Here is a 19,340-nt window from a genome sequence, read left to right on the forward strand (position 1 = left end):
ATTTCAGGAACGTCAGTCAATCTTAAGGACAGGCCCTCTGTGCAGAATATATTGGAGTGCACATGTGCAGATGCGCCCCCATAATTCGGCGAAATGGCAAACCGAAATCGAGGATAGATCAGACGTCAGATAAACGTTTTAACCCAGTGTAGTATTTGCGTTTAAAATTAATGTTTCTGAATGACCGTAAAGAAGCCTACTCCGTTAGGATAACCTAACGGAGTTGGCTTTAACCTTTCCAACCGATCTTAAAGCCTCGTTCATTCGCGGTCGAGCACATGATAAATTGTAACTTAAGCACATCTGTGTTCTAACAAGTTTCGATTACTATTTCTATCCACTGTTAACTTGTCCTTGAGATCAGTTACTATTTCCAAAGTTTGGTTACAAAGGAAGACTTCATTTATCACTCAGATACGTCTTAAGTGTCGTTGTTAATTAAACACAAACGAAAAATTATTTATCAGTCACTGATTAGTGATTAAAAATTATTTCGTTTAATAAAACACATCAATCGAAAACCCAAGAAAAACCAATAAGTCATATATACCACAACTAGCGACATCTAACGAAATCGTTAGGAAACTTTCAATAATCTTATTTACATAGTTGTAAGTTTATTATTCTGTACGTAACTACGATAAAAGTGAACACATAGAACGGAGATCATGCAAGTGTCGTTTACCTGAGCATTAACTCTTCATCAATATATTGCAAGAGGCTCCTAAAACAAGAGAAATGACGTATAGACATAGGCGACCCCTTGAACCTTAATATTTATAACATAAGGTCTTTATTTGAATAAACAATTTCATTCAATATATCGTAATCATAACGGTTATTTGAAGCTTAATAAATTCTCCAAGCGCGTTTTTTTTAAGTTATTTTGTTACTAAAACAGTACGAAAAGTTATGTTACAATTTGGTTAAAAAGAAATTTGAAGTAAGAATTAATATCAGACAGAAACATTCTAGAAGATCTTTAGAATGAGCGCTTTACTTTACAGAAATTAAAAAATTAAAATTTTTAATCAAATAATTTTTAAAATAGAAATATTTCTGACACATTTAAGTGTTGATATTTCTGTTAAAAATATTTAATCTGTCATTTTTTAATTTATCATAAATGTACTACCATAAACAAATATAATTTATTTAGTGTATATTTTATTAATAGATTTTATTTAGCATTAAAGTAGAAACTATAAACATTCCTAATATCTAAAAGGGAATAGACCGGACACTATAAAATAAAAACATATAAATATACTACACAAAATCCAGTATTTATATTACTGATAAGAAAGTCATATAATAATCTTTGGTGTGCTTTCTAAAACGTTCATACGCAACGCGATTTGTATGTATTGGTCGCTGACGGCTCAGATACTGTGTATTTGTTCGAGTGTGATATTAAAGCCAATAGAAAACAGTTAATTTCACATAAAAAATATACATGCAAAAAACGACAAACGACAATTCCAAAACGTGGTATATCTTTCTACACATCTGTGCATTTTTGAACATCCCTATAACAACGCATCGCCATTCAGCCTATAGCAAAGCACTTGAAATAACTGTAAATGACATATATATAATACACAAAACAAACATAGATATAAGAAGAAATAGAGAGAACAATTAAAAAAAAATAACAATAAATATATTTTTGTTAGTTATCAAATAGAGTCATTTGCAGCTATTTAAACAAATTGCTATGAAATTTTCAAATTAAAAAAAAAAGACACTAACCGCGAATCGCCACACGCATTCAATTGTTTCCAACAAACCTTTCCATTTAAAATAAAAAAACCTGTTAGATTCAACCGCAGACCCGAAGAGTTAACGCAAGAGAAAATAATTAGAATAAAAAAAAAAAAGAATTTTGAAAATCGAACCTATACCTCAAACTCATTCTCATAATATCATCACCAGTGACGACCCGACACCACTTGCTATAACATAAACAATAATACATAAACGTATGGAAAAAAGAGATTTCGTCTCAAAGCAGCGAGAGGTATATATTGTCTATGGTCACTCACTTCTCGCTGGAGGGCATGCTGTCTGTGGAGGGGTCTTGGGTCAGAGGGTTGTGCTTTGGACAGCTCATGAGAGACGCGACACTCCAGTCCTCGCTCGTTTGTCTGTGGTATACTGAAATATGGAAATAAAAACACTATAATAATAGGCTATTTGACTGGTTTTTAAAATCCATTTTATAGTGTTGTCTTAAATTTTATATTATTTAGTAGAAGTTAAGGAACCCAGTAAAAGGTGTGTTTTTCATTTCTAGTACACATTTGCCGAAAAATATCATATTAAAAATTCGATATTTAAATAGCACGCAAAAACGCTACTTGGACAATATGGCGCTGCAATGGGGTCTGTGATGTCACTTTCCTGTATTTTAACCTGTGTTACATAGTATAAAAGCAAAGTTTACAAGAAAGTGACTTCATCATAAGCCCGGCCAATCAGGAGCGTTTTGTGTCACGTGTCAAACGTTTGAAAAAATGCATTTTTATTTATGGATTTTTGAATAAATTAAGTATTATTTTCAACTTTCGTTAGTAAATAACCATTTTTAAAGTCCTAATATTCACTGATTACAATAATTCACAATTTATTTTTCGCATTGTCAAATAGCCTATTACATAGTATTCGCTGGGTGCGCGATGACAGCGCCAACTAGCGGTTGCAAATACGGTGGCCTCCGTAATGTCAAATGCCCGGCTGTCATTACGACGAGTTATTTACAAACAATTTTAATTAAATATTGTAATATACATTTATTCCAATAAATATTCTTAATCTATATAAGGTAAGTCTGTTTTATTTTTCGTCTAAAATGGCACAATCAATAGATTTCGCTAGCTAAAAAGTGACAGTGTCCGCCACAGAAAGTTCCTTTTTTGGCCATGACGCGCGCTGCTATCGTTTCGCAGTATAAGGTGGGGGAACCATTCCCCACCTTATACTTCGCACCAAGCGAATAAACAAAGTAGCTTACCGCTGTCTGTCCCTATGTACGCTTAGATCTTTAAAATTACACAACAGATTTTAATGCGATTTTTTTAAATAAATAGATTGATTCAAGAGGAACATTTATATGTAAAATACATAGTGGCACATTGACGATTTAAGGAATAGTTAATATTTCTTACAGCATCATTGTCTATGGGCGATGGTGACCACTTACCATCAGGTGGCCCATATGCTCGTCCGCTAAACTATACCATAAAAAAAATCTAAACTTCGTGGTCTGAAGCCAGATTATTTAGGCATTTAAACAAAGTGAGAATAAATACATGATATTTAAGGATATATAAAATTCAAAACCATAGACAATAAAACTCACAGTTCCGTTTAACAGTGTCTCCATCACACCTATTGACTTCAGCGCTAAAATTGATCACTTTGGGCATAGACAAACTCAAATCGTCATCAGCGTCTAGGTCTATGATCGGGGAATCGTCGTACACGCCCGAACGCCTGTTTGCCTCTCTCTCCTCTTCTGATGATAGTCTGTAATTAGACGAATGCGTTGTATATTTGAGGCTATTAGTTTACAATCAGACCAAAGTATTATGATAATATAGTATTATTATCAATTTTGAAAAAATCTAAAAACCTAATAACTCAAAAATGGTTGATTTTTGGATCATACATATGGGGGTTTAAACTTTTGCAAATAGTCACGCCTATCACCTCCTAACGGATATACGTCGAGTTACCAATAACCCTGTATATAGATATAGAGAGTATTATTATAATATGTATTACACAGTTTATATATTTTATGGTATGAAGTATTAGTAACGAGATATAAGAACATGGTCTATATAATATTATAAATGTGAAAGTCTGTCTGTCTGTCGCTCATTCACGATCAAACTGCTGAACCGATTTTGATGAAATTTGGTAGGAAGCAAACTTGAACTCCAATGAAGAACATAGGCTACTTTTTTGCCTAACACATGACAACCAAACCCTCAAAACGCGATCGAAACCGCTGACCACAACTAGTATAAAATATATGAAATCTTCTCATTGTACTGAAATCTAAATTTATAAATAGACTATAAAAGATAACCAACTATCAAAACTATTCATAAATCCTACTTTGATAATGTATATTATGGTTTTATATGAAAATGTTATAGATGTAGCTGTGAGTATATATGTATATGTATATGTTGATTGTCACCTCACCTGAGCGGATGATCGAGGGGCGAAGGCCGAGCCTCCATCAGCGACCGTGGACGACCTCGAGTCTGACGCGATGCGATTCGTTGAGGTACGTTTGATAGAGCCTGGAATATATAAATGTTTATTAGTTATCAGAAAATTAGTTACCAGTGGTTAGAACGCGTGCATCTTAACCGATGATTGCGGGTTCAAACCCAGGCAAGCACCGCTATATATATGTGCTTAATTTGTGTTTATAATTCATCTCGTGCTCGGCGGTGAAGGAAAACATCGTGAGGAAACCTGCATGTGTCTAATGTCATAGAAATTCTGCAACATGTGCATTCCACCAACCCGCATTGGAACAGCGTGGTGGAATATGTTCCAAAACCCTCTCCTTAATGGAAGAGGAGGCCTTATCTCAACAGTGGGAAATTTACAGGCTGTTACTTTACTTTATCAGAAAACCAGAACTAGTCAGATTTGTTATATATGAAAACTCACGGAGTCGGTCATTCAGAATACAGATTTTAAAATAACATTTTTACTACAAGTATTTAATACGGGATATTTACTATAATTTTTATTTAGTGGAGCTCGATATTTCGACTTTATCTATATATGTTATACATCACGATCAGTATAAAAGTAAATGATTTTGACATATTTCATGATAGTCAGTCTCTATTCAATCAAAAAGTAAAGAATTTCGTTGGTGCTCAATTTTAATTTTAATGTTTGTTTTGGTTTCCTATTATATAATTTTATAATATTTAATTTATATTTTCAATAATATGCTATATCTAAATACTTATAGTAAATCAGTATATCAGTAGTTTTAATATGTGTTTTTATACATACATGTATAAAAATACATATTAAAACTATTATCAGTAAGATTAAGACTGTTGTATATGCGTAAATTTTAATGTATGATATTTTGCATGTTCCATAATGTATATTTAGAAACTCAATTGATAATATGATAGTATATAATACTTACTCCATCATCATCCAACTCTTGGCTGTTACAGTGACTGGGTGGGTTCGAATATTTCTGCAGTAGATCTATCGCTAGGCGTTTGCTCATGTCTTGTTGGAAAAATGCGTGCTGTCGACAAAAGTTACTTTTACAATTTTCATATATGTATAATAAAATTTATACTATTTTAGCACATGAAAAATAAAAAAGGTCTTAATACAACTCCTTGTGGCACTCCATAATCATATTACATAAAAATAAAGATTCACTAATTATTTCACCAACTTGATAAATTACCAATACAATCAAATATACACAATATTTGCGACATCTCTACATATAACAAAATTGTGTTTGTAATATTAAAAAAAGCGTTTTTTACTAAATCCATATGTATGTATACATATAAACATAATATTTAGTTATGTACCATACATATAACTAAATATTATATTCTAAATTTTTGTCTGTCTGTCTGTTTGTTCCTTGCTTATCTTCGGAACGGCTGGACTGATTTTGACGGAACTTTCAGAGGCAGGTAGGTGAATTAATAAGGAGTAACTTATGCTACAAAAATAACCTTTTTGTTAAATTCCAACGAATAAGACGATGCGAGTACAGCTATTGACTAAAATCAATTATTAAAGAATCTGATAAGTATTATCCGAAGCTTTAGAGAAATCTAAATATATATTTTAAATAGAGTACCTGTAATAACTTCTCAGCGGTTGGTCGTTTCTTGGGATTCTTTGTTAACGCTAGTTTCAGGAATGCGTGAAAGAGTTGGGACCATCGTTCCCTCTCTTTCAGCTGCGGCGGTTTGAATCCCGACTTTGACATTAGGAATAGTACTCGCATCGGATGTAGCTCAAACATTGGTGGCTGTAGCTCCGCTAGTTCTGAAAACGTGATTTTAGAGTACAGATATACTATTACAGATTAGTTCTTTTTTGACGTGACAACGTCTCATAAATTGGTTTGCCGGGTGACACCTCAAGAAACTGCGTTACGCTCCGCTCACGTTATGCGCTCACAACGAGAGCGAGTGAGAGGCACGCGTGCCTTCCACTCGCGCATGGTTAGCCCGCCTAAGAGCGAGAGAGACAGACATAAAAAGTCGTTGTTTTTGAATTTAATTAAATAAATGGTTTAAATTGTTACTATTATTTCATCCTCCTTCCTACTATACGAATGAATATTCACATTAAAATTATTTTACCACTCAAAGTCGTTGTCACGTAAAACTTTCGCCCGTATACCGACTTTACAGGCAACAGGTAATTTTTTAAGTACAAGTGGGATCATTGGTGAGTCAACATCGAATATGTATAGGGAAATCTCTGGACTGACTACAAAGTATCTTGACGATTCTTCTCGGTAGAATCTACTCTCCAAACCGGTGGTAATTTCACTTAATAAAGTTGTTAAAAGAAATCAAAAGTGCTTGTTAAAGCCTACTTTAATATTTTGTTTATGTTTTTTTTAAACAATACAAATATTTTTGTTATTATTGTTTGTGAAAGCTACACCATTCCTAAGTTCTTTACTAATCCGTGTATAAAGTTTCTAGTTTTATATATAAAATTGAAAATCGTTATATCTATTTGATATATAAAAGCATTTCGATGCTATTACCATGAATTATGGTAAAATATACGTATTTGACATGAAGACTATTTATAGAATTTCCAATTTGACTCGACATTACATGACTCTGTGCCACATCAACTTCCATACCATGACAATTGGTATACATATAAAATAATTGCATCTCAATTGTCATGTACATGTAAATCTCTTCTAGGGATAAGTATACCTTTTAAACTTATTTTTTCTGTGTACACATTTTCACCTTCTATGTATCTGGCAAGTTTAATAAATGGTTAAATAAATACCAGATTTAGCTAGGATTATAATATAAGTTGAAATTTTATTTACCGATCGCAGTGATGCCACACGCCCAAATATCACAAAGTTGATTGTAACCGCCCTTCCTTTCTACAGCCGCTACCTGAAAATATAAACAATTTATTGACCTGACTTTGCCTGTTATAGTTTAACTTATTATGAACATAATTTATTTATTTATTTGTAACATAATCGAAAGTAACCAAAGTTAGATGTTTAATTACAGCTTTGTCAATGGTGACCATTTAACATCAAGAGACCGATCGGTGAGTTTACCGATTAAATATATGTAATTACTTATAAAACACTGTCTTCATCATCATAAACTCAGTCGAAAGACCATTTAAACCAGTAGTCCCCAAACTTATTTTTCTCGTGGACCACTTTCAAAATTTTATTAGTTTCGGTGGACACTCTGCTCGGACACAGTTCTATCCCTATATTCCGATAGGTAAAATAAAAACGGAAAATGGTTCCTTTTTTTAAGACTTTACTTATTAAAAGAATAGAATTACAAGAAAAATATAATAAGGTAATATAACTATGCTTACATTTTTGCTCTTTACTATCAAAGGCAAATAAATTTTCGTGGACCCCCATTAACATCTTATGGACCCCCATTTTTTATTCACACCCAAGTAGACCCCCATCATGTCTCCCGTCGACCCCTGGGGGTCCAACTGGACCACTTTGGTAATCACTGATTAAAACAAACCGTTGCAACGCAACTTGTGCTGTTGAATTTTCGACGTCTAACTGATTATGATGGATTTAATTATGACCCTTTGTGAGGCTTTATAATAGAAGATACACAACTTTACTATGCAAATTGGTTAAATTCTTCCAAAGAATATTTTAGAAATGATTTTTAGTATTGAGTTGAGAAATGAACTGTATACTACTGGTTGATAGATCTTGTACAATATACACAAGACCGATTGGCTTGTAAATTACCATAGATCCTTACACATAGACGCAATTAACAATGATTCTTAAGAAAAGTTCAACTTCAAAGGGAGGTACAGTACGACACAAATTAGATGTAGCATCGGAAAATGCAATGGAATGAAAATAAAACCGATTACTGCCGATTTACACAACCAATAGAAATAGCTCCCTATCGCGCCATTCGACGCTATTCGTCGCTATAGATTCACACGTCAGACAAAGCAAGAGCATGTACATCGACGCGTCAAATTGACGAATATATTAAGTCATATGATATTACAAGTTATTACGTTTGTGCAAAGATCATATTCGCGTGAGAAATAAATATTGATAATTTGGGATAGCGTACTTAATTCGGATGTAATCGGTTTTACGAATTTTGCCGATGCGACATCTAAGTTGTGTCGTACTATAACTGTCTATCGAATTTGACAGGTCCTCCTCGGACATATATAAAGTCTGAAATAAGTTTATCAGAGACAAAAACACCTATAGATATTTACCTCTGGTGCCATCCAATAGGGTGTACCAATAAAACTTTTCCTTTTATTAATAGTAGCCGTAATCTGTGCTGACACCCCGAAATCCGCCAATTTAACGTCCCCGCATTCCGTTAATAGGATGTTTGCGCCTTTTATATCTCTGAAATAAATCACACGTACATTTCAAAAAGACACCCTTACAACAATAACAACAACAACATCAGCCTGTAATTTTCCCACAGCTGGTGGCCTCTTCTCTCTCTTTTTAGGAGAAGGTTTGGAACATATTCCTCCACACTGTTGTGGGACACCCTTATATTTACATATAATCACATTAAGTACTCAAGTGGTCGAAGGGCTTTGTACAAATCATATATATCTGGGAACAAGTCTCGATGTAACATCCTTCTTTCGAGCAGACTGTTTGATGACATAACATTGACAAGATACCGTTTATGGGATACAAGAATAGGCTATTTGACTGGTTTTTAAAATCCATTTTATCTTATTTAGTAGAAGTTAAGGAACCCAGTAAAAGTTGTGTTTTTTATTTCTAGTACATATTTGCCGAAAAATATCATATTAAAAATTCCATATTTAAATAGCGCGCAAAAACGATACTTGGACAATATGGTGCTGCAATGGGGTCGGTGATGTCGCTTTCCTGTATTTTAATCTGTGGTACATATAGTAGAAAAGCAAAGTTTACAAGAAAGTGACCTCATCATAACCCCGGCCAATCAGGTGCGTTTTGTGTCACGTGACAAACGTTTGAAAATTTGCATTTTTATTTATGGATTTTTGAATAAATTAAGTATTATTTTCAAGTTTCGTTAGTAAATAACCATTTTTAAACTCATAATATACACTGATTACAATAATTCACAATTTATTTTTCGCATTGTCAAATAGTCTATTGTTAGTAAGGAACCCAATAAAAGTATGTTGCAGCAACAACAAAACTCTTCCACTCATCTATTCTGTCAATACTCTGTATTTCCCTTCATTACTTTGAATAGTGAGACACTGTTCCATTTTCAAATTTATATACAAAAAGTTAAATTAGTTGTAGAGATTAGTGTCATATGATTTTCTACCGCCAAAATGTTACATAAAACGTTAAACCTATACTATGAAAAAAAAGAAACAAAACAGATTATAAATTCTAATGATTGGTTGAACATTATAAATAAATATAAATATGAGACAACATCACATACACTACTCCGATCCCAATGTAAGTAGCTAAAGCACTTATGGAAAATCAAAGGTAACAACGGTACCACAAACACCCAGAGCCAAAACAACATAGAAAACAAATGATAATCTACATTGACTCGGCCGGGAATCGAACCCGGGACCTCGGATAGGCGTACCCATGAAAACCGGTGTACACACCTCTCGACCACGGAGGTCGTCATTGACAGAATATAGAAGAGATTGGTAGTTATTTCTGACAAGATCATTGTCCAAAGCTCATTGGACAATTATTAAGAACCATAATAAATTGCTGCTGTCAACAACCGTCAGCTCTTATTGCCTGCATTCGACAAATTACTTGTAAACAATTGACCGTAACTTAGTAACACACAGTATACATATAAGTCAATGTATCTATACCAAGAAATTACCTGTGCATCTTCCCCATACTGTGCAGATATGACAGGCCCATCAGAGTCTCTTTACACATGTACGCTATCTGTAACTCGGTAAGTGGACCCGTCACGTGGTAAATGTCCTTAAAAGAAAGGAAAAAATCATTAAAAATTAAGGGGATATAGTAAATGTCCTGCCTGAGGTAGAGGTCTCTTGATAAGAAGAATTGGTATATAAAACTTTAATTCAACTGAACTTAAGCACAGCAAATCAATTCCCTACAATCTCGATATTCGTTTACATGATAAGACTTCCAAACTTCCTTTAAAATGGCAATTTAGATAAAAAAAAACTCACGTCGAATGATAAAAAAGCTGTATATGTATTTGTAGATTTCTGGGCAGGTAGATATTAATTTAATTATAGTTTACTCTGTAATTAGTCGAAAAGAATAACTATTAGGATTCTCATCGGTTATTTTTGGAAGAATCTACTTTCCGAATCGGTGATGGCTTTACATATAATTTTACACTGAATCATGATGATTTAAAAGTTTTTAAGAGTCTACTTGAGTAAAGAAGAGTTTTAATATTGATATTTGACATATCCACCATACTTGAAGTTTGGGATGATAACAAAACACCATGTACGAGATTAATTATCACGTGACGCGATGCTTATCAAAATCAAAATATACTTCATTCAAATTAGCTCTTACAAGCATTTTTGAAGTTTTGAATCGTCATTTAACAACTATATTAAGTTTCGGAACCGGTTCGGAAAGTAGATTCTACCGAGAAGAATCTTCATGAAACTCAGTAGTTACTCTTTTCTAACATTTCAAAATAGAGTCATGTTTAGAAATAGAAATCCTCAGTTAGGATTCTAGCTTTCTACCACTACTGACTGTTATACGTTTGACAAATATTGCCACGGTGTTACCTGCAAGCTTCCTCCCCCACAGTACTCCATGGATATCCATAATTTATCCCTCCTAAGGTAAGAGCCATAATACGCGACGATGTTCGGGTGACGACAGTCCTTCATCATCAGGATCTCCTGCTGGATGATGGCGAAGTCGTCACCCGGTTCCAGTTTGATCACCTTGATGGCAGCCAGCTCACCATTGCCGTTAAGACGTTTCGCCTGAAAAATAAAAATTAATATATTAATTGCCGACACAGATTATTAGCAACGCGTTGTTTTTTAACATATATAGAACTATATATACTAAAAATCGCACTTAAAGTTCGTCACTCAACTATATCTTCAAAAGACTACAAAATTTTACTCAAACGTCGGGACTATAGGCTCCCTTTGCCCCAAATTAAAACATCTTTTGCTAGACGCTTCAGTCCTTTCATTGAGTCGTGTACAGTGTGGGTACCACCGGACATTTCATTGTATAATGTTGTTTTTTGTTCATAAACATTTTTTCATTTTTTATTTTCATTAACGGATAAGCCCTCTTCTAGAGATCCCTATCTGAAACCGCGTTCTGTAAGACACTGGGGAAGTTTTGCTAAGGCTCCTATTAATACGAGTACTAAGCCCCTTCAATGTATACGATGGTAAAAACCAAACCTTATGTATAAATTTTTGGCTTTTATGCGGTTAAAACTTAATCCTGGACTCAGAGACCCAGAGTTCCAAACAAATGAAGCAGCTTTGCAAGTGATAATTTTTTGCTCATTCTAAACACCCTATTAATACATAATACTAGCGACTCGCCTCAGCTTCGCACGGGTGCAATTCTGATTAAATATACGACTACAGATTTTTTCTTGTTTCCTTACTATATTGTGCATGTATTATATACAAAAACCTTCCTTTCGAACCACTCTATCTATTTTAAAAAATGAATCAAAATCCGTTGCGTAATTTTAAAGATTTAAGCATACATAAGTACAGACAGAGGTAACCGAATTTGTTTTATAATATGTAATTAGTAAAAGCATTAGAACTAGCACGCACTGGTAACTTTTGTCACGGTGACTGTTTCGTCACTCTTTTCGAGTCCATGAATATGTGTGGAGGTGCGCGCACTTTACGACGTGGCATTTGTGTCTGCATCAATACATATTCACGGATTTGACAAGAGTGACGAAAAAGTCACCGTGACAAAAGTTACCAGTGCGCGCTAGTGCTTAGTGTTTTGACCGTAAACCGACGATGCTGTCACTAAACTATCCGTCAAAACAACAAATAACAAGTCGTTATCTACATCATCAGATAATCTAACGCGATCCACTAATCTGCCCTTGAAGATGACAGAGGTCAGAAAGCAATCGTTTCAACGAGGAAAACGAGAAGATCGACGCAATTACAAACGCATTAACTGGATTAGCGAGACGAGATCATAACATCGGATCGGGAAATTGTACATTTACAACGAAACACGGAGAAAACCACGACAGATGAAATACAATCTTTTAGTGTATTCCGCCCGCATGAGAGCAGCGGGGTCGGGGGACGGGGGAGGGGTGTGTTAGGTCCTTTACCGCCCTGTATTACCTACGGCTACTTCAATAGTGTATACTTTTATGTAATGTGACATTATATTTGACGACCTCCGTGGTCGAGTGGTGTGTACACCGGTTTTCATGGGTACGCCACTCAGAGGTTCCGGGTTCAATTCCCGGCCGAGACAATGTAGATTATCATTAGTTTTCAATATTGTCTTGGATCTGGGTGTTTGTGGTACCGTCTTTACTTTTGATTTTCCATAACACAAGTGCTTTAGCTACTTACATTGGGATCAGAGTAATGTATGTGATGTTGTCTCATATTTATTTATTTATAACATTTATTATTATTATATTAAAATCTATAATTAAGTCTATACTAATAATATACACAAATGCAAAAGTAACTCTGATTAATTATCTATCTAAGTGTTGTTCTTTCTCGGTAAAACCACTGAACCATTGGTACATTGTGGTATAAAGGGAACTTGAATTCCATAGAACATAGAACTTTCTTATAGTTAACACATAAACCGACTTTTAAAACGAAAGCGAAGTCACATCTAGTAAAATATGAAATATGGAAGATGATTTAAGGCTTTATGTTAAACAATATGAGCGATCATATGCGTACCAGAATCGTAAGTACTGGTGGTTTTTTGGACCCAAAACCATAAGTCCTATCTCTCTGGGGTAACTAAACATTCTAGAGAATAACTTATACCTTGTCGAGCCGGATTTACAGTAGAATCAGTTATCAATAAAAATAAATTGGTGGCTTTAGCGGTTTGTAACAAATAAAAAATAACATAAAATAACGGTTTATAATATCAAATATATTTTAACTATCAAATTAATTAGCGACATAGGTCTTTGACCTTATATCTAAGAGACCAGTATTACGAATAAATTAATTATTGATTGAGATTATTATATATAGAACCATATTTTAATGAGCTAAAATAGCTTCCATATTTAAATAAATATTTAAAGGATACTTTCGTTTTATAGATATTCTATTATTTTTTTACCTTGTACTGTGAACAAATCAAATCATGTTCAAGTGGGCATAGATTAGAATTGTTTTAAACTTACAGTTACCAACCACTAGCCAGTAACCATTCGACCAAGGGGAACCAGTAAGAAAACCAGTAACAACTCTTTTAGTTCGAGCAGCAATATTTTAGATACAAATTATGCTAATTATTATAAAGACAAACAGTTATCATTAATAAATTATTGAAACTACTACTTGGTGGTAGGGCTTTGTGCAAGCCCGCCTGGGTAGGTACGACACATCAGTTATTCTACCGTCAAATAACAGTACTCAGTATTGTTGTGTTCCGGTTTGAAGGGTGAGTGAGCCAGTGTAGCTACAGGCACAAGCGACATACATCTTAGTTCCCAAGGTTGGTGGCACATTGACGATGTAAGGAATAGTTAATATTTCTTATAAAAAAAAGAAACGTTTGCTACTCCACGTGGTATCACAAAAGCACAAACAGAATCCGTCGACGCAACGTAGACTAAATTATAAATTAACTAATAGTATAATAAGTAATTAACCACGTATTCGCCGGCTTAGAATTACATTGTGACGAAAATTCTAGAACCACTACCATATACCATAGACATAGACAGACCATGACATTATGTTGTTACTACGAGTAATTATCGAAGCACGGATACACACTTGCAACTTCTATACTCCAGTCTGTTACTGAGAATCTTCAATCAGCCGAGAATTCGAACCCACAGCTTTTCATCTTATGTTTAATCACTAGGCCATCAAAACAATTATACCCCATGGATATTGCACAATGCAAGAACCATTAAGTGTCGAAGATCAGGAATACTCTTATAAGTACTTGAGTTCGTATCTCATTTATGTAAAATTTAAAAAGGACTAAGAAACCCCATATTAATACATACATATTTTATTATTATAATCAATGTAGCTTACTTCTTTATATTACAGTATCAAAAGTAACATCTATATCGAGTTATAATAGATAAAATCAATCAGAAAACAATTGTCATAGCGAGCGTGTTCAACGACCATTAAAATCTTACCACCAGTAACAGTTGCCACAAAATTAACTTCCTCAATATATTACGTCATACGGAAATCAAATATATAAAACAAAAGTGTACACGTACTCGAATTTAAATGAAAAACGATCGCATGCAGGCGACCTAACCTTTTTATTTTATATAAAAAAAAAAATTACAGGTCCACGCGACGTTATGCAACTGCATTCAAATATAAATCTTATGTAAATAGACGGAGAGGTGAAATCAGCTTGCATGTACATAGCGTGGTCGAACACGTTAAGATCAAATTAAAACTTTAATTGGTTACTCAGCGTGTTAGTTTAAAAGGTTGTGAAGTAGAGAAATTAAACAAAGGAACAGAAGTCATGCCTAATGCGACCAGACGTTCCGTTTCCATTGGGACAGTCCCGTAAATATGACGAAACACGGCTCCTCCCTAACGCAGTTTTAATTGTTTTACAGTCATTTTCGATGACAAAAAATACCAATGGAATGCAATGCCAATTTATAGTGGGGATGACTTCTAACGCCTTAAAAACTTAAAACAACGAAGTTAATAAAAGTAAAGTAACAGCCTGTAAATATCCCACTGCTGGGATAAGGCCTTCTCTTCCATAAAGGACCTCTCCTTTATGGAAGAGAAGCTCTAGACCCTCGTCTAGAACATTCCACCAACCACGCTGTTCAAATGCGGGTTGGTGGAATGCACATGTGGCAGAATTTCGAATTTCGTTGAAATTATACACATGCAGGTTTCTTGACGATGTTTTCCTTCACAGCCGAGCACGAGATGAATTATAAATACAAATTAAGCACATATATATATATATATATATATATATATATTGGTGCTTGCCTGGGTTTGGTTTTTTTGATCCTCGGTTAAGATGCACGCGTTCTAACCACTGGACCCGCACACAAATCTATCACCAGGCTTAGGTTAATTTTGATATGACATATCATGATAAAACATCTTGAAATGACAAGAATGTCTAGCAAAAAAACGACAAACTAACCTGACCTACTATTTTCTAGAAATTGAGACACATAAAGAAAATGACTGTTGAATGGTTAACCCATCATTCGATCCAGTTCGGGGTAAAACAACTTGTAAACAACAAGCTAATTAATTCAATCAATTTATTAATTAAAACATTTTAAAAAATATCTTTATTAAACATCATGCAAATTCAAAAAACAATCATGGATATATTTTTCAAAACCATTAATTAGTTACATCTATAAATATCCGGTTCTGATGATAAAAAAATAATGGTCAAGTTAGTCATACTAAGTAATTACTAAGAGAATTAATTATGATAATTACTTTTCTGAGCTGACATTAAGTAAGAAAAGAAATCCTTGTACATACATAGTTGAGAAAACGAGAGTATTTTGTTTTTTTTAATGCAACATGCAACTAACCACAACATTGTATATATGTCAAAAAAGTCAATTACAATTATTTAAAGGAAGGCATTTACCATTAAGTCGATTTCAAATAATGTTTATCATATACATACAGTATGTCAATGATCGTGAAATAAAAGAAAACACTACTTATATTACACGATATTTTGAAGTTCGTGTATAATATAATAGTTGCCGCTCTCGGTTTAGTGTGTTGTTGTGGTCAAGTATTAAGTTTAAAAAGTAGCCTACGTCTTTCCTTGTAATTCAAGCTTATTGCAATTTCGATTACACACAGACTTACTTGCGCATCTATAATATTACTATTTATAAATATACATATCATAAATTATTCTGGTTCGGATATTATCTTGTAATTACTGATCATTACACAGGGTTTCTTAATTTAGAGTTTAGTTATTAAGAGATTTAAATGAAAACGAGATTTACGTGGACTTCTATACTTATATTGGATTCGTAGATTGAAAATCGATTTTAAATAATTGGGTACAATAAAAACATAAAGTAATGAAAATTATGAATAGTTTTCCTATCTTTGAATTCTATGTAATTTTCCCGTTATTATTTAACAAAACATCGAGCTATAAATTAAGCAACGACTTTTAATTTTAACGACAAAACGTTTCGTAAAATCTTAAACGCGTACCATTTCTTACAACGATTCACCGAGTCTCATACGTAATAACAAAATATATTTATATAAATAGCTCAATTACATCTGTCCGTACATGTGCAGGGCTTATTGTCTCAAACCCTCGTCGAGGCCGGAAGAATTCAAGTGGTGAATCAGCTATTGAAACTTAGGGTTACCCGTTTCGATAATATTTACACATTGTATAAACACGATAGCTTTTCTAATGGCAATGAATGTTTCATTGAATAACATTAAAAACATTTTGAATAATATTTTAAGTAACATCATAGTTATGACGTCATTATGAGATCAAAATGACGGTGCATTTCGATGTATGTTCTATTCAGATCTAAAAGTTAATTAATCATATCGAGATTATCATTGTTATCCTTCATCATACTTATAGAGTAATACATAGATTTACACATGCATATGTCAATAATCGCCCTCACTTCAAACGAAAATTAAAGAATTTTATTTGCGCTCAATTCTAATTATAGTTTATCTTATTGATTTTATTATCATTCATTTATGTAAAGTTAAAAAATGCATGACACTTTTCATTTTTTTAATTATTATATATTTCCAATAATTACTTTGTGTAATATTGTGCATGGTGAAACTACCAGTAGTAGAACTTTCGCCTTGATAATAATGAAATGCAATTTTTTTACTGTTGTTTGTCTTAATGAAAATAAAATAAAAAGGAGAACGAAAACAAACCAAAGATTAGATTGACAAAGTAAATTTTCAAATAGGAGAACTTTCAACAAACAGTTCGACACTATTCAACTTCTATACTACAACTACTACTATATACTATATGCTTTAATTTTTCTACTAAGGTTTCGATAACATTATCACCGGCATACAAAATACCATTTTTTCACAAATGTCACAGACTATTCAAGATATTCATCACATTTTCTTAACTGCTCCCGAGATTGGGACAGCTTACACATTTATTCAAAGCAACCAATTCTAAATATTATTTTAGTCTGTGGTAAACAAAGAGTTATTACGCATTCCATCGCTATGACATTTAAAAAAAACTTATTTTATAGCAAATCATGGCATCCCTACCCGAGGTCAATGAACTTTTGATTTTATTGGCGGTTTTAACACATGGAACGTTGTTTAAATATTTTAATCCGTTGTTCGACACCTTGTTCGAATTTTAAATATATTTAGTGTTTTTTTTTATAGAGGTCAGCCTGTTTGTAATTCACCTCGTGTACCGCGGTGATGTTTATCATCGCGAGGAAACCAAGTGTCAATCTTGTATGGTAAGTTATATTCTGTGAGAACCTCACTGCAGAAATCGAGCGTGATATCTAGATAGTTAAATTTATAGGATACACGTACCAAAATGGCATGACAAGAAACAACGTCAAGTAATACTGCAATAAGTAATCAATGACTATACTCTTTTTTTATGGTATAGGTTGGCGGAGGAGCATATGGGCCACCTGATGGTAAGTGGTCACCATCACCCATAGTTAATGACGCTGTAAGAATTATTAACTATTCTTTACATCGTCAATGTGCTATCAACCTTGGGAAATAAGATGTTATGTCCCTTGTGCCTGTAGTTACACTGGCTCGCTCACCCTTCAAACCGGAACACAATAATACTGGGTACTGTTATTTGGCGGTAGAATAACTGATGAGCCCTACCACCAAGTAACATTATTTCTAAGCCCAGCCCCTTTTGCTAACACCAAAGTAAAGAGCGACTCATATTTGCGATTGTTCACGAGAACCCGCCAATATTTGCCTATGCGTTACGTGGGCGACGTTACCGGTTAAGGCATTGTCAATGGCACGCAGGTTCGATGTCCAGGCAAGGTCAACTTACAAAACGTGAAAGTGAACGTTGCTCTTGTGATGGGTGTGTTCAGACTCTTTCGGATCGTGTCGCGATTAATCGGACTCATACATCTTTAGATACTATATTTTATGATATCATACCAGTGAAATATTAGGGGTGCTATATTTGTCTTAATATGTCTTGATCTTATCAAGTATATTATATACTACTCATTGAGTTATACATAAAGGTATATTTTTAAGGTTAGTATTTAATATTACCATTTCGATACTATAATTAATAGATGTTAAATAAAAACTATAATTGCTGTCTAAGGTACTTCAAATTGAATATCCATAATAATTTCCGAAATTAATCATTTATTTCAAATATGTGTAATGGATTTAATAGTTAATTTCATTCGTCATTTAATAGAATTCTTTTTAAAATAACAATTATTTTAAATTACACAAAAAACACATTAGTCTTACAAAACGAAACGTAAAAGTTTTCAAGTTATACACAAAATTAAAACGTCATACAATAACGGCAGAGGAAATACGACACAATCCGAATAAGTGTGGTTCGTACCTTTGATGTTCGTTGTTTGAACACGACAATAGCCGTCCGCCCAACGCCGCCCACTGTATTCTAGTAAACTGTTTGGCAAAACTTAATCAAATCCTTCAAACATTATCATATATTAGCATAGAGTACTTAAGACGTTTAGACATAAGTATATCATATACGTATAAACGTATCTCACACGGGTGACACGGGACTATTATATTATTTATTTATTTATTTATTTTGGAAACATACAGTAACTATTGAATAC

The 19,340-nt window shown here is 33.6% G+C and overlaps 1 protein-coding gene across 1 annotated transcript in view; it reads right to left on the bottom strand.

Moving 5' to 3' along the window:
• Positions 1–19,340, bottom strand: part of LOC124540694 (mitogen-activated protein kinase kinase kinase kinase 5) — a 60,152-nt gene that overhangs the window by 14,070 nt on the left and 26,742 nt on the right. Inside the window, exons 2-12 of the mRNA XM_047118366.1 lie at positions 11,050–11,253; positions 10,143–10,249; positions 8,533–8,671; positions 7,112–7,184; positions 5,882–6,072; positions 5,195–5,302; positions 4,216–4,316; positions 3,362–3,528; positions 2,046–2,157; positions 1,905–1,955; positions 686–724 (exon numbers count right to left, since the gene is read on the bottom strand). Of these exons, the coding sequence (XP_046974322.1) occupies positions 686–724; positions 1,905–1,955; positions 2,046–2,157; positions 3,362–3,528; positions 4,216–4,316; positions 5,195–5,302; positions 5,882–6,072; positions 7,112–7,184; positions 8,533–8,671; positions 10,143–10,249; positions 11,050–11,253 (1,292 nt within the window). The remainder of the gene's footprint in view (positions 1–685; positions 725–1,904; positions 1,956–2,045; positions 2,158–3,361; positions 3,529–4,215; positions 4,317–5,194; positions 5,303–5,881; positions 6,073–7,111; positions 7,185–8,532; positions 8,672–10,142; positions 10,250–11,049; positions 11,254–19,340) is intronic.

This window comes from Vanessa cardui, chromosome 26 (assembly GCF_905220365.1).
Source record: "Vanessa cardui chromosome 26, ilVanCard2.1, whole genome shotgun sequence".
Taxonomy (NCBI): Eukaryota; Metazoa; Arthropoda; class Insecta; order Lepidoptera; family Nymphalidae; genus Vanessa; species Vanessa cardui.